General features: G+C 40.8%; 1 protein-coding gene across 1 annotated transcript in view; it reads right to left on the reverse strand.

Moving 5' to 3' along the window:
- The window catches only part of LOC145401646 (glutamate receptor ionotropic, kainate glr-3-like), a 513,320-nt gene extending 502,215 nt beyond the window's left edge, over nt 1-11,105 (reverse strand). Inside the window, exons 1-2 of the mRNA XM_080273838.1 lie at nt 10,895-11,105; nt 10,143-10,612 (exon numbers count right to left, since the gene is read on the reverse strand). Coding sequence (XP_080129964.1) covers nt 10,143-10,612; nt 10,895-11,105 — 681 coding nt within the window. The remainder of the gene's footprint in view (nt 1-10,142; nt 10,613-10,894) is intronic.
- Between the last annotated feature and the right edge of the window lie 4,708 nt (nt 11,106-15,813).

Raw genomic sequence — 15,813 nt, forward strand, 5'->3', positions numbered from 1 at the left:
AGAAAAAAGGAAAGCTGAGAGTAAGTACATTGCCTCTACTCAGAGTACAGGTAACAGGAAAGAGAATAAAGATGATGTTTCTCAGGAAGTAAATACCAGCTCCAGCTCTAGATTTCAGAAAAGTAAATGTACTTATTGTAGTAAGCTTGGTCATACTACGGAGAAATGTTTCAGGAGACAGTGTGATGTGAACAAAAAGGAGTCTTTAAATATTCAGTCAATTAGTCTAGTGTTCACCCTTGAGAGTTCCCAGAATTCTTTAACTGAGTTAACTGAACCTTCTTTGAGGGGTAAATTAAATCCTCATGATGAAGCTCCTCTTTTCAGAAGTAACGTGGGTGACACTCTAAAGAGTTCATGTGCTAATTTCCTGTCTGATGGTTTTGTCAGTCCTCTGGACAGTAATGACAGGAAATCAGTTAAAATATATCGTGATACAGGTGCTTGCCAATCCCTTATGCTGACCAGTGTTCTAGGCTCTAATGTTAATTCCTCTGATGAAACTGTAATCTTACAAGGTGTAGGGAATAATTACTTCTCTGTCCCTCTGTGCAGAGTGAATTTAGAGTCTGGTTTTGTTAATGGTTCCATTATGGTTGGGTTGGTTGAGACACTCCGAATGTCAGGTGTAACTTTCTTACTTGGAAATGATATTGGTGGAAGTCAAGTGTGTCCAGCTCCTCAGTTGTCTAGTGAGCCAGTGGCTGCGGCCCAGGATTGTGATGTCCCTGATGTGTTCCCTGCATGTGCTGTCACTAGGGCTGAGTCTAAAGTTACTGGTGACTTAGAGGATAATGATGATGATGATGTTATCCTAGCTGACACTTTTCTTGCTAATTTGGACCACTCACCAGATGAGGCAGTACCGCGTAGTGTTGATAATTTGTCTCGTCAAGAGTTGGTTGAGTTGCAGGTTGATGACCCTGAGTTGAAAGGTCTAGCTAACTCTGCTTGCAGTGAGGAAGAGTCAGCTGGTGCTTCTACTTGTTGTTATATAAAGTCAAGAGTACTTATGAGGAAGTGGAGACCCCCAACAGCATCAGCCGACTGTGAATGGGAGGTTGTACATCAAGTTGTCATCCCTCGTGTTTGTAGGTAGGATATCATTAGAGTGGCTCATGATTCCAGTTTGGCAGGACACCTTGGAGTGAGAAAGACTGTGGCACGCATTTTGAAACACTTCTACTGGCCAGGTATTTTCAGGGATATTTCCTGGTATTGTAAGTCTTGTCACACCTGTCAAGTTGTGGGGAAGTGTAATCAGACCGAAAAGGTTGCACCTCTAGTTCCCATTCCTCCTTTTGAGGTGCATTCACCCGTGTGTTGGTGGATATTGTGGGCCCTCTTCCTAAGACTTCTTCAGGATTTTCTCATGTGTTGACCCTGATTAATATGGCTACTCGTTATACTGAAGCCATTCCACTTAGAAATATCTCAGCAAAGAACGTGGTTAAGGAAATGCTAGGGTTCTTCACAAAGTTTGGTCTGCCCAAGGAGGTACAGTCAGACCGGGGAAGTAATTTCATGTCAAATGTTTTCAAGCAGTCTCTGAAAGAATTGGGCATCACCCAGATCACGTCTTCAGCTTACCATCCCCAGACCCAAGGAGCGTTGGAGAGATATCATCAAACACTCAAATCGATGCTCAAGAAATACTGTTTGGAACATCAGAAAGACTGGGATATAGGTCTTCCATTCGTTGTATTTGCCGCAAGAGAATCTCCAAATGAATCACTGGGCTTCTCACCCTTTGAACTACTGTTTGGCCATGAAGTAAGAGGACCCCTTAAGTTACTCAAGGAATGCTGGCTGTCGGAGGAAGATGACGTCAACCTGCTGGAGTATGTGATGAAGTTCAAAGAACGGCTGTCCACTGCTTTACAGCTGGCGAGAGAGAATTTAGGAGCTGCTCAGGAGAAGATGAAGACTTGGTATGATAAGACGTCCAGGTTACGCCACTTTCAGCCAGGAGATCAGGTTTTGATTCTGCTACCGGTGCATGGGCAACCTCTTCAAGCCAAGTTTAGTGGTCCTTATTTCGTGGAGAAGAAACTCAGTGATGTCAACTATGTCATCGCCACACCAGATCATAGAAAGAACAAGTAACTTTGTCACATCAACATGCTAAAGTTATATCACAGGCGGGACGAAAATAACCCAGTCTGCACTGTAGCTGTTCCACCCGAGTCTGCAAGTGAAGTTCTCCCATGCAGCATGAGCCTGAGTGATAGTTTGGGGAAGAATCCTGATATCATGAATGATCTCCAGACTAAGCTTTCTCATCTAGCTCCTGAGGAAAGCCAGGAGTTTTCGGCATTACTGCAGAAGTACCCGCAAGTGTTCCGTGCCACTCCAGGAAGAACCACTGTGTTGATGCATGATGTCGATGTTGGAGACGCAAAGCCAATTAAACTGCCTCCTTACCGTGTGAACCCAGTGAAAGTTCCTCTCATCCAGAAGGAGCTTGGCTACCTGTTGGACCACAAGATGATTGAGCCCTGTCAGAGCGAGTGGAGTTCTCCTGTCACTCTAGTCCCTAAGCCAGGTGGGTCACAGCAGCTTTGCATCGACTACAGACGTGTTAATCAGATAACCAAAACAGACACTTACCCTCTCCCTCGTGTGGAAGATTGCATAGACAAGATAAGGCTAGGTACATAAGTAAGTTTGATTTGTTAAAGGGATACTGGCAAGTACCTATGACTGAACGTGCTAGGGAGATCTCATGTTTTGTAACACTAGGAAAGACTTTTGCATGTTCTGTAATGCCATATGGTATGAAGAATGTACCAGCCAGTTTTCAGAAGCTCATGAATGTTGTAACAGAGGGTTTGGCAGGGTGTGTTGTTTATATTGATGATGTATTAATCTTCAGTGGCAACTGGAAAGATCACCTATGCCATGTCAGTAAATTTCTCGGGCATTTGGTTCAGGCTAATCTTGTAGCTAATTTATCAAAGTGAGAGTTTGGTCAAGCTAAAATTCAGTACCTTGGGTACGTATTTGGTGATGGACATGTTGCACCACCAGGAGCTAACGTTCAGGTTATAAGTGATCTTCCCAGACCTAAAAGTAGGAAAGAGCTACAAAGATTTTTGGGAATGGTAGGTTATTACAGGAGATTTGTTCTTAATTTTTCAATTCTTGTATCACCACTTACAGACCTACTGAAAAAGGGAGTTAAATTTGTCTGGACCGATAACTGTGAATCCTCTTTCAGCAAACTTAAAGCTATCCTATTAAGTCAGCCAGTGCTTGCTACTCCAAATTTTGCTAAGCCTTTTAAGATGGCTGTTGACGCAAGTGATACAGGAGCTGGGGCTGTTTTGCTGCAAGAGGATGATCAGGGTAATGAATACCCTGTATCTTATTACAGTAAGAAGTTCACTCCACCTCAAAAGAACTACTCAACTATTGAGAAAAAGCTTTTGGCCTTGATTTTTGGTTTACAGCATTTTTCATTTTATTTGTGTTCTGGTTTTGACCCCATAGTCATTTATACCGATCATAACCCACTGAAATTCCTTAGTAAGTTTAAAGATAAAAATCAGAGATTGACAAGATGGAGTCTACTTCTTCAGGAGTATTCATTAGACATACAGCACGTCAAGGGGAAAGAAAATGTTTTTGCAGATTGCTTATCTAGACTTTAGACAGATTGTTTTAGAGTAATAAGAAATTTCCTTTGTAAATTTCTTTTTCTTTGTGGGGAGGTGTTACATAGCCTAAGATTTCATCATGCTTTGTATAATTCTAACGTACAGTATGCTGCATGTTTTAACACGATTCGCCTCGTGGCTTCCATAGTGCGTGTTCTACCTCACTCCCCCCCTCCTCCCTTATAGTAGATGAAGTCGTTCTTTCTGTTGTTCAGAGCAGGATTGTCAACTCTTTGTCCCCTATGGCTTCATTTGCGCGTCCTTCTTACAAGTTGTATCAAGCTCTACCGGCCCCTATATAATGAGCTCAGTCTCTACATTAATTGCCACTTAGATCTACTCCTCATTTTGTTCACATCTCTGTCCTCCCCTGTACAGTTGTTATTATTGTGAGTGCTCAGGAAGTCTCCAACCATCTAGCAGCTGTGTAATTTGAGTATAAGTGTTATTGCATTTTTTCTTGTACTGCATAGCATAAGGTGTTAATTCGTGGCCCTAGTGGGGTTTTTGCAATTCATGTGTTTTTGGTGTCAGCCATTAATAATAATATTTTGTATCTGTAATAATATATCTTGCATTCACTGAGCATTATCCGGTTTTCTCATTTTATCAGGGCTGACTTAGATAAATTTACACTTGCTAATTTCGTGTTAATAGAGGCTATTGCAGTTAACCATATATTTAACCTGTTTTTTGCCATTACATTATCCTTATGAGTCCTGAATGTTTAGTTGTTAGTTTGAGCATTAAACTTTAACTTGTAATTTTACCTAACTCTTTTGTTTTGAACCTGGAACTTTGCGGGACAGTTTTCTCTGTTCCGTAACATAAATTTGGCGACCTCCTATCAGGATATTCAGGATATTATCATTAGGATATTGCTTGATATTTTGTGACTGTGATTTATTCATGATGTCTACTATTACTACGCTTGATGAAGCCATAGATTTTTTGTCAAATGTGCAAACAGTGTGTGATGTTGAAAACAGAAGAAAGAATGAACTTAAGCTTGTTGCTCAACAATCGGGAATTCCTCTTCGCTCTCATCATTCTAAAGATCAAATTGTTGACATGATTAATGAAAGCTTGTTTAATGTAACTCCTACAAATGAGCAAACGCAGATAGAAATAGCTAAGTTCCAGCTAGCTCTGCAGGAGGCTCGTGTTAAGGAGGCTGAGTTTCAGGCACGTACTAAGGAGGCTGATTCTGAGGCCAAGGACGCTGAGTGTCAGGCTCGTATTCAGGAGGCACAGGCACAGGCTCAGGCACAAATTGAACTAGCTAGGATTCAGGCAGACCATGAGTATCGCATGAAACAAGGTGGAACTGGATCATCTAGCTCTGATGATTTTGATGTGGCTAAAAATGTTAAACTTGTCCCTCCTTTTAACGAATTTGATTTAACAAAGTATTTTCAGTTGTTTGAGAGGGTAGCTACAGGTTTTAATTGGCCCCAAGAGTATTGGCCAGTACTCCTTCAAACTGTTCTCACCGGTAAAGCTCAAGTAACTTATGCATCTTTGCCTCAGGATCAATGTGATAATTATGATGTAGTTAAGAGCTTGATTCTTAAGGCCTATGAGCTTGTTCCTGAAGCCTATAGAGTAAAATTTAGGACAACTAATAAGCAAGATAAGCAATCCTATGTTGAGTATGCAATAATCAAAGAAGATCTGTTAGAGCAGTGGTTAAATTCTAAGAATGTGCATTCTGATTTTGGGAAATTTAAGCAGATGATTTTGCTGGAGGACTTCAAAAGGTGTATTAATAAAGATGTAAGCCTATATCTTGATGAGAAAAGAATAGATAATTTGTCTGATGCTGCAGTTTTAGCTAATGAATATGTTCTCACTCACAAGAGATATTCTAAAGAAAAAAGGAAAGCTGAGAGTAAGTACATTGCCTCTACTCAGAGTACAGGTAACAGGAAAGAGAATAAAGATGATGTTTCTCAGGAAGTAAATACCAGCTCCAGCTCTAGATTTCAGAAAAGTAAATGTACTTATTGTAGTCAGCTTGGTCATACTACGGAGAAATGTTTCAGGAGACAGTGTGATGTGAACAAAAAGGAGTCTTTAAATATTCAGTCAATTGGTCTAGTGTCCACCCTTGAGAGTTCCCAGAATTCTTTAACTGAGTTAACTGAACCTTCTTTGAGGGGTAAATTAAATCCTCATAATGAAGCTCCTCTTTTCAGAAGTAACGTGGGTGACACTCTAAAGAGTTCATGTGCTAATTTCCTGTCTGATGGTTTTGTCAGTCCTCTGGACAGTAATGACAGGAAATCAGTTAAAATATATCGTGATACAGGTGCTTGCCAATCCCTTATGCTGACCAGTGTTCTAGGCTCTAATGTTAATTCCTCTGATGAAACTGTAATCTTACAAGGTGTAGGGAATAATTACTTCTCTGTCCCTCTGTGCAGAGTGAATTTAGAGTCTGGTTTTGTTAATGGTTCCATTATGGTTGGGTTGGTTGAGACACTCCGAATGTCAGGTGTAACTTTCTTACTTGGAAATGATATTGGTGGAAGTCAAGTGTGTCCAGCTCCTCAGTTGTCTAGTGAGCCAGTGGCTGCGGCCCAGGATTGTGATGTCCCTGATGTGTTCCCTGCATGTGCTGTCACTAGGGCTGAGTCTAAAGTTACTGGTGACTTAGAGGATAATGATGATGATGATGTTATCCTAGCTGACACTTTTCTTGCTAATTTGGACCACTCACCAGATGAGGCAGTACCGCGTAGTGTTGATAATTTGTCTCGTCAAGAGTTGGTTGAGTTGCAGGTTGATGACCCTGAGTTGAAAGGTCTAGCTAACTCTGCTTGCAGTGAGGAAGAGTCAGCTGGTGCTTCTACTTGTTGTTATATAAAGTCAGGAGTACTTATGAGGAAGTGGAGACCCCCAACAGCATCAGCCGACTGTGAATGGGAGGTTGTACATCAAGTTGTCATCCCTCGTGTTTGTAGGTAGGATATCATTAGAGTGGCTCATGATTCCAGTTTGGCAGGACACCTTGGAGTGAGAAAGACTGTGGCACGCATTTTGAAACACTTCTACTGGCCAGGTATTTTCAGGGATATTTCCTGGTATTGTAAGTCTTGTCACACCTGTCAAGTTGTGGGGAAGTGTAATCAGACCGAAAAGGTTGCACCTCTAGTTCCCATTCCTCCTTTTGAGGTGCATTCACCCGTGTGTTGGTGGATATTGTGGGCCCTCTTCCTAAGACTTCTTCAGGATTTTCTCATGTGTTGACCCTGATTAATATGGCTACTCGTTATACTGAAGCCATTCCACTTAGAAATATCTCAGCAAAGAACGTGGTTAAGGAAATGCTAGGGTTCTTCACAAAGTCTGGTCTGCCCAAGGAGGTACAGTCAGACCGGGGAAGTAATTTCATGTCAAATGTTTTCAAGCAGTCTCTGAAAGAATTGGGCATCACCCAGATCACGTATTCAGCTTACCATCCCCAGACCCAAGGAGCGTTGGAGAGATATCATCAAACACTCAAATCGATGCTCAAGAAATACTGTTTGGAACATCAGAAAGACTGGGATATAGGTCTTCCATTCGTTGTATTTGCCGCAAGAGAATCTCCAAATGAATCACTGGGCTTCTCACCCTTTGAACTACTGTTTGGCCATGAAGTAAGAGGACCCCTTAAGTTACTCAAGGAATGCTGGCTGTCGGAGGAAGATGACGTCAACCTGCTGGAGTATGTGATGAAGTTCAAAGAACGGCTGTCCACTGCTTTACAGCTGGCGAGAGAGAATTTAGGAGCTGCTCAGGAGAAGATGAAGACTTGGTATGATAAGACGTCCAGGTTACGCCACTTTCAGCCAGGAGATCAGGTTTTGATTCTGCTACCGGTGCATGGGCAACCTCTTCAAGCCAAGTTTAGTGGTCCTTATTTCGTGGAGAAGAAACTCAGTGATGTCAACTATGTCATCGCCACACCAGATCATAGAAAGAACAAGTAACTTTGTCACATCAACATGCTAAAGTTATATCACAGGCGGGACGAAAATAACCCAGTCTGCACTGTAGCTGTTCCACCCGAGTCTGCAAGTGAAGTTCTCCCATGCAGCATGAGCCTGAGTGATAGTTTGGGGAAGAATCCTGATATCATGAATGATCTCCAGACTAAGCTTTCTCATCTAGCTCCTGAGGAAAGCCAGGAGTTTTCGGCATTACTGCAGGAGTACCCGCAAGTGTTCCGTGCCACTCCAGGAAGAACCACTGTGTTGATGCATGATGTCGATGTTGGAGACGCAAAGCCAATTAAACTGCCTCCTTACCGTGTGAACCCAGTGAAAGTTCCTCTCATCCAGAAGGAGCTTGGCTACCTGTTGGACCACAAGATGATTGAGCCCTGTCAGAGCGAGTGGAGTTCTCCTGTCACTCTAGTCCCTAAGCCAGGTGGGTCACAGCAGCTTTGCATCGACTACAGACGTGTTAATCAGATAACCAAAACAGACACTTACCCTCTCCCTCGTGTGGAAGATTGCATAGACAAGATAAGGCTAGGTACATAAGTAAGTTTGATTTGTTAAAGGGATACTGGCAAGTACCTATGACTGAACGTGCTAGGGAGATCTCATGTTTTGTAACACTAGGAAAGACTTTTGCATGTTCTGTAATGCCATATGGTATGAAGAATGTACCAGCCAGTTTTCAGAAGCTCATGAATGTTGTAACAGAGGGTTTGGCAGGGTGTGTTGTTTATATTGATGATGTATTAATCTTCAGTGGCAACTGGAAAGATCACCTATGCCATGTCAGTAAATTTCTCGGGCATTTGGTTCAGGCTAATCTTAGTAGCTAATTTATCAAAGTGAGAGTTTGGTCAAGCTAAAATTCAGTACCTTGGGTACGTATTTGGTGATGGACATGTTGCACCACCAGGAGCTAACGTTCAGGTTATAAGTGATCTTCCCAGACCTAAAAGTAGGAAAGAGCTACAAAGATTTTTGGGAATGGTAGGTTATTACAGGAGATTTGTTCTTAATTTTTCAATTCTTGTATCACCACTTACAGACCTACTGAAAAAGGGAGTTAAATTTGTCTGGACCGATAACTGTGAATCCTCTTTCAGCAAACTTAAAGCTATCCTATTAAGTCAGCCAGTGCTCGCTACTCCAAATTTTGCTAAGCCTTTTAAGATGGCTGTTGACGCAAGTGATACAGGAGCTGGGGCTGTTTTGCTGCAAGAGGATGATCAGGGTATTGAATACCCTGTATCTTATTACAGTAAGAAGTTCACTCCACCTCAAAAGAACTACTCAACTATTGAGAAAAAGCTTTTGGCCTTGATTTTTGGTTTACAGCATTTTTCATTTTATTTGTGTTCTGGTTTTGACCCCATAGTCATTTATACCGATCATAACCCACTGAAATTCCTTAGTAAGTTTAAAGATAAAAATCAGAGATTGACAAGATGGAGTCTACTTCTTCAGGAGTATTCATTAGACATACAGCACGTCAAGGGGAAAGAAAATGTTTTTGCAGATTGCTTATCTAGACTTTAGACAGATTGTTTTAGAGTAATAAGAAATTTCCTTTGTAAATTTCTTTTTCTTTGTGGGGAGGTGTTACATAGCCTAAGATTTCATCATGCTTTGTATAATTCTAACGTACAGTATGCTGCATGTTTGAACACGATTCGCCTCGTGGCTTCCATAGTGCGTGTTCTACCTCACTCCCCCCCTCCTCCCTTATAGTAGATGAAGTCGTTCTTTCTGTTGTTCAGAGCAGGATTGTCAACTCTTTGTCCCCTATGGCTTCATTTGCGCGTCCTTCTTACAAGTTGTATCAAGCTCTACCGGCCCCTATATAATGAGCTCAGTCTCTACATTAATTGCCACTTAGATCTACTCCTCATTTTGTTCACATCTCTGTCCTCCCCTGTACAGTTGTTATTATTGTGAGTGCTCAGGAAGTCTCCAACCATCTAGCAGCTGTGTAATTTGAGTATAAGTGTTATTGCATTTTTTCTTGTACTGCATAGCATAAGGTGTTAATTCGTGGGCCTAGTGGGGTTTTTGCAATTCATGTGTTTTTGGTGTCAGCCATTAATAATAATATTTTGTATCTGTAATAATATATCTTGCATTCACTGAGCATTATCCGGTTTTCTCATTTTATCAGGGCTGACTTAGATAAATTTACAGTTGCTAATTTCGTGTTAATAGAGGCTATTGCAGTTAACCATATATTTAACCTGTTTTTTGCCATTACATTATCCTTATGAGTCCTGAATGTTTAGTAGTTAGTTTGAGCATTAAACTTTAACTTGTAATTTTACCTAACTCTTTTGTTTTGAACCTGGAACTTTGCGGGACAGTTTTCTCTGTTCCGTAACAACACACACACACACACAAATAGAGAGAGACAGAGAGACAGACAGACAGACAGACTGACAGAGAGAGAGAGAGAGACAGAGAGAGAGAGACAGACAGACAGACAGACAGACTTCCCAATACTCACATCATCTTTGAGAACACCCCATTCACCATCAGCGGGCATGACGATGTCGTAGGTGAAGTTGAGTTTGTACGCAACTGCATCCAGAGTGTTGATGTCAATGGATGGTTTAGGTACTACCACCCTGGATCCTTCTACAACCTCATAATCCACATATGGCCTGTAGTACAAACCAGAACCAACAAGTTTGATTCCACAGAAATCAGCCATCTGATCTGGAAATATGTCATTGGTATTTGCAAGGCCCGTGACACTGGACCATTTGTTTACACTGAGAACTTTGGGGGAGCCTGAAGGGTGCAAGAGCTGGCGGATTATTACACGCCAGTAGCTACTGTTTTGATTCTTCTGTGGGATGATGGCAACTATGTATTGTTCCTTCCTCAGGCGTTGATCCAGGAGCAAGCGTTCAGCCTCAACGAAGTCTTTGGCGTGGACGAGGAAGTATTGTGTTAGCTTGTTGGAGGAAGCATCTGTTAGTAAAGCCAGTAATTGGGAGTCGGGTGGTTCTGGCATCATGTACGTTATGCAGGAATATGGAGTCACTCTTGCTGTATATTTCTTTATGTAATTCAGTGTTTCATGATTTTGGTGAGAAACTCTCTGACCTAGGATAATTTTCACATCTGATTTTGCCTGGTCCATAATTATATTTTCCATTGAATTTTTTTCATAACGGTTGACTTGTCGGGAGTGTAATGTATTTTCTGGATGTACGTTTGTTCCATTAATTGACCAAGGGTTTGATGTATTACCTTCTTCAGGCATTATCACAGCTCTTAGACACTGTGGTGTGTACTGTTCAGCAAGAAGGTTCATTACAGTTGATGCCTGGATGGCTTCCATGTTTCCAAATATATCCACCTCCGCAGCCACAGTAGCTGAGAGACGTTGCATCACTGCTGATGGTTTGACGATAAGTAGACCAAACAGTAATGCAGCCGCCAAATGAGTCAGTGATCCCATGATAGTGTGAAAGCTGAAAAGTGCAGAAAATTATAGCTATGTAATGCAAGGAACGTAAAAGTTAGGTATGCTATGCACTAACATTTATGACTGTGAGTTTTTAAAGTAAATGAAATTATAACTCAGTATTTTTAATGAAATATTATTGCCATGATTATATCAAAATCAGTAGAAAAGTATAATTTCATTTTATAAATGACATGTTTGGTAGCAGTCTTTTCTTACAAAATTAACTGAAGTAATGAGCCCTATCGAGGAGAGATATGTGTACATCACTTTTTTGTTAGTTGAACCACAGAGTTATATATTCTCTGCTCACAAGATTTGATTACTAATTAAATGATTATACATCCACTAGTAATACTGATACTGTCACTCATGAATAGTGTATACAATTTGTAAACATCCAATTTACGTAAATTTTCCATTTTAACAACAAGTAGTTGACCATTGCGCGTGTCCTTAACCTATTGTTCTTAAAAAAAGAAAAAAAAAGGCAAACCCTTGTTTAAACCGAACCCTTCCACCAATTTTGGACCATCTCAGATAGAAGTTGTTTTAGTTATTTTACTAACACACAGACAGATGGCTCGAACTTTGACTTTTCCCTGTGATCTTGACGTTGCTTGTTCTCAAAATCGAATCCCTTCGTTTTTTCCTTATCCTCAACCCTCCCACCGGCTTCGATGTAAAGTGAATAAAAACTCTTCAGGTTGGCCTTCTAGGTCGAAGTGACCTAACCCAACAAGTTCAGTAACTTGAAGGACTAAATTAAAATGTGTGCATGTTACCATTCTGCAACACCCATGACTCTGAGTAACATTATTTTCAGAGAGTATTTTAAGAAAAAGAAATTCTGATCAGTCAGATCCTACAATTTAACATTCTGAATTGAAAGAGTAGGTAGACAAACATGCCCTTAATAATGAAGAACTCAATTGTTTTGCTTCAGTTACAACCACGCAATTATTCCATTCCCTCTTCAGCTAGCTTTGAGTAAGAGGATATAATGGTTTTATTCTCCCATAGAAAGCACTGGATAAGAAAGTTATCACGAACAGAATACTCTAATGTGTAAAATATACAGAAGAACTTTCTGGACAAGAGGACGGCTGGCATACTCTGTAATCGTGTCAGTTTGCAGAGCTTATCTTGCGTCCGAAATAAATTAGAATAGCAAAGTATTAAAGATGCCCACAACATGCAAGGAATGGAAAAAAAAAATTACAAAGTAGTTCAGTTTGAACACCCAAACAATCATGCTAGGCACACACACACAAAAAAGTAATCTTCCTTTAGTAATATTGCATTTTAATTTCCTTAATTCCTCATACCACCTGAATATACCTTTGTTGGGACAGCTTTGTTAGAGAAAAACAGTCAGTGTAGGATATCTTTTTTTATTAGGATATGGTCATTTGGGATAGTATGTTTGGCATAAACTCAGGTGTACTATTTTAACTTGGTTATCAGAATGGGTTGATTGTTCTGTTTTTTCCCTATAAATTGTGTCTCTTTTTCACGCTGCAACATTCTCGATTCAAAGAAATTTCATACGGCGACATATAATAAGAGGTAAACAAGAAACTTAAATGCAAACGCTTATTGAAAAAAATAAAAATAAAAATAAACACGCAAACGAGATAATATAATAGATTACTCATCTTTTAATAAAATAATTATGAAAACAGTAAACATTTGCATGGCAATTCTAAGACTTTCAAACTATGCAATAATTAAATCATAATTTGTTGAATATTTCCAGAAGATTATACGGAAATTAACAGAGCTTTTTTTCCGTTTTTGAGAGCTCAGTTCAAGTTATTTAACATTATGATAAAAATATTGCCGAAGAAGAACACGTCATATCCCATGTTATTTAATGTTCTTATAGAAATAAATGAGCTGTAAATATTATGCAGTTACTTGAGGTTTGTATTGGTTTGTACTGAAGTCTATGCACTTGACAGCTAGAGAAAAACAATATATAGTAAAACATTATTATATATATGAGGAAGTTGGAAGAATCTCTCTCTCTCTCTCTCTCTCTCTCTCTCTCTTTTGCATAAAATGGGAAAGAAGGAAGGAAGGAGCAATGGAGAAGTATCCCCCCACCATAACCTGACTGGCAACAAGTTAGACGGATGCGGGGAGAAAATAATTCTCGTGCAAAATGTGAAGTGCGGAAAGAAAAGTGCTAATAATGGAACGACAAACAGTGGACGGGTCATCTAGGAAAAGCTGTGAGACAGTGTCCGAGTGCAGTCAAGCAATCAAGAAAAAGTAATGAATAGACATAGGACAGTTACAGTATGAACGGAGAGGCTGAAGGTCATGGCTCTTTAAATGATCCTGAGTGAAGTGGGTATGACCATGCAAAGACGAGCAAGGATTGTCTCCCAGGAACAGCTGAAGTGGGTCGGTGGGTCGAGGTGTGCCAAGGAAAAATAAAGGGCTTAGTACTATGATTTGTTTTTTCATCATGGGGGGGATGGGGGTAGGCGGCAAACGTCTTGGGGTGAATAGCCTTACTCAATCTCTGACTCCACCCACAAGTGTCCATTTGTTGAACCATCCAGCCAGCAACTGTTCCCCTTCTAAATATCTCTTGACTTGAGTGGTTAACCTGCTCCTGGCATGAGCTCCGCGGGATTTCCTTTGATATCCTCCACCGTAAACTCTCTCAGAGATCACCTTGAAGGCAGGGTCCACCTCAGGAGAACAGGCCACGAGCCCATTTAACTGGAGATAGCAATGACGTATTATGTAGGTAACAGGACTCAACTCATTCTCAAGAAGTTGTCACTCAATATGTACACTATCGTACCAGACTGCAAAGGCACTTAAAGCTAGAGGAGCCAATTCGTCAGTTCAAGTCACTGTTTAGTGTCCACGTCTCTTATCCATAGAGTAAGACAGGGAACACCAGTGTCTTGAAGATGCGAAGTTTCGTCCCACTACACAAGTAACGGCACTTTCAAATATCCGAGTGGCAAGGCCGGTTTTAGAGGGGGGCACGGGGGGCAATGCCCCACCAATTTTTCGATTGCCCTCCCAAATGCAAATTATTTCTATGTGAAATGTGCTGCAGACCACTGTGATCATTCTCTCTGTAAATGTACGAACAGTACGATAATTATCGTACGTGTAGCAACACTGAGTGGAACGTTGGCAACAACTCCCAGTAATTTAAATAATGCATTATTGTCAACAACTACACTACACTCTAATGAACAGAAGAATAATTCTAAAGTAACTTTCACTCTCATCTTAAATGTCGGTACCAACTGCCTAGTCCCGGGCTCCTACGCTCCTCATGGGGCAATGTAGGATTGGATGATGGGTGGATGAATGAATTCTTATGCTTGACTTGAATTATGAATGGTTAATAAAGTCTTATTTCTAAATGATTATTAAGAAAGTTGCTAATGGTAATTGATGAAAATTTATATCTTGCAACTCTCGAAGTTGTTGACTTGCTGCCCGCAACTGTTAATACTGTATATGACTCATTTTGTGTAAAGGGAGCTGTCAGCAGGGGTCTAGGTACGAGGTCGAAGTTATTGACGTTGTTATATCTTAATGCATTCGTATTATACTATATTGGCCATCTAATCAGTACAGTAACTTTACCAATATGGGAAAATTTTGTGCTAGTAAACCTAAGCCTGCCACAGCTAGCTATGAGGCACCTTCCACAAGTTGCATCAATTGTAGTGAAACAATACTTGTCCTCCGAGTTCATTAGTTCGGAAATATGATGATTATTCTAGCATTGCAAAGGATGGCCTCAATGATCGTCCAATCACAGCCAGTACTAAAACCTTCCCCCAGAAATGTTTGGACAGAATGCTAGGGCTTTCAATTCAAGCTGGTACAATTTGAGACCATGGCTATAATACTCTGTAACGCGTGATGCATGCTACAGTTTCCCTTGTCACAAGTATGGTGTGGCAAAAAACAGATTTAATTTTTACTAAGCGTTGGTTCTCAAACTGGAAGTTGCACTAGAACGTGAAAAAGGATTCAACAAGCATACATCAAGCCACTGTCATTTCCAAGATGCAGCCGTTTGGGCAGAGATGAAACAGAGACAATCAACAGGTTAAACACTAGCATGTCTCTGAGGATCAACCCAAAGACAGAACAATCACTCCTATGTGAGAAGCATGGAGGAAGTTATACAGTTTGTATCTGTCAATGAGCTTGCTTTACGTGGAAGCAGTGAAAGGTTTCATAGTAATGAAGACAAACAAATAGACATGTCCACAGGGCCTTTTCTGAATCTCTAGTGTACCTTGAATAGGACAAAAACTTTTAGAGATACTGTAGCTAAGACTGTGCCCAAGAATGCCAAGTACACTTCAAAGGACATATAGGCTAAAATGGGGAAGGCGGTGGCTGAATCGGTAGAGAGGCGGCCTGCAGTCCTGATGGATCCAGATTCGAATCCCGGCTGGGTGAGGGAACACTTTAAGGATTTGAATTTCATAAAAAGCAGACTTTCCTGATCTACCAGATGACCCGCCGACATGTCGTAAAACTACCCCGCTAATAACCAATACACCAGTCCTGTATGAGACGGCCCTAGCATGTATTCAGTATGGGCAATGGGTGTTAGCGCCGAAGTGGTGACATGTCGAGGTGTAGGAGGACTACTGGGCCTTAAGATAGGCTATTGCCCCCGAGATATAGGCCCTGAAGCCTT

This window comes from Coenobita brevimanus, chromosome 56 (assembly GCF_032717465.1).
Source record: "Coenobita brevimanus isolate Jiangsu-jjx chromosome 56, ASM3271746v2, whole genome shotgun sequence".
Classification (NCBI taxonomy): Eukaryota; Metazoa; Arthropoda; class Malacostraca; order Decapoda; family Coenobitidae; genus Coenobita; species Coenobita brevimanus.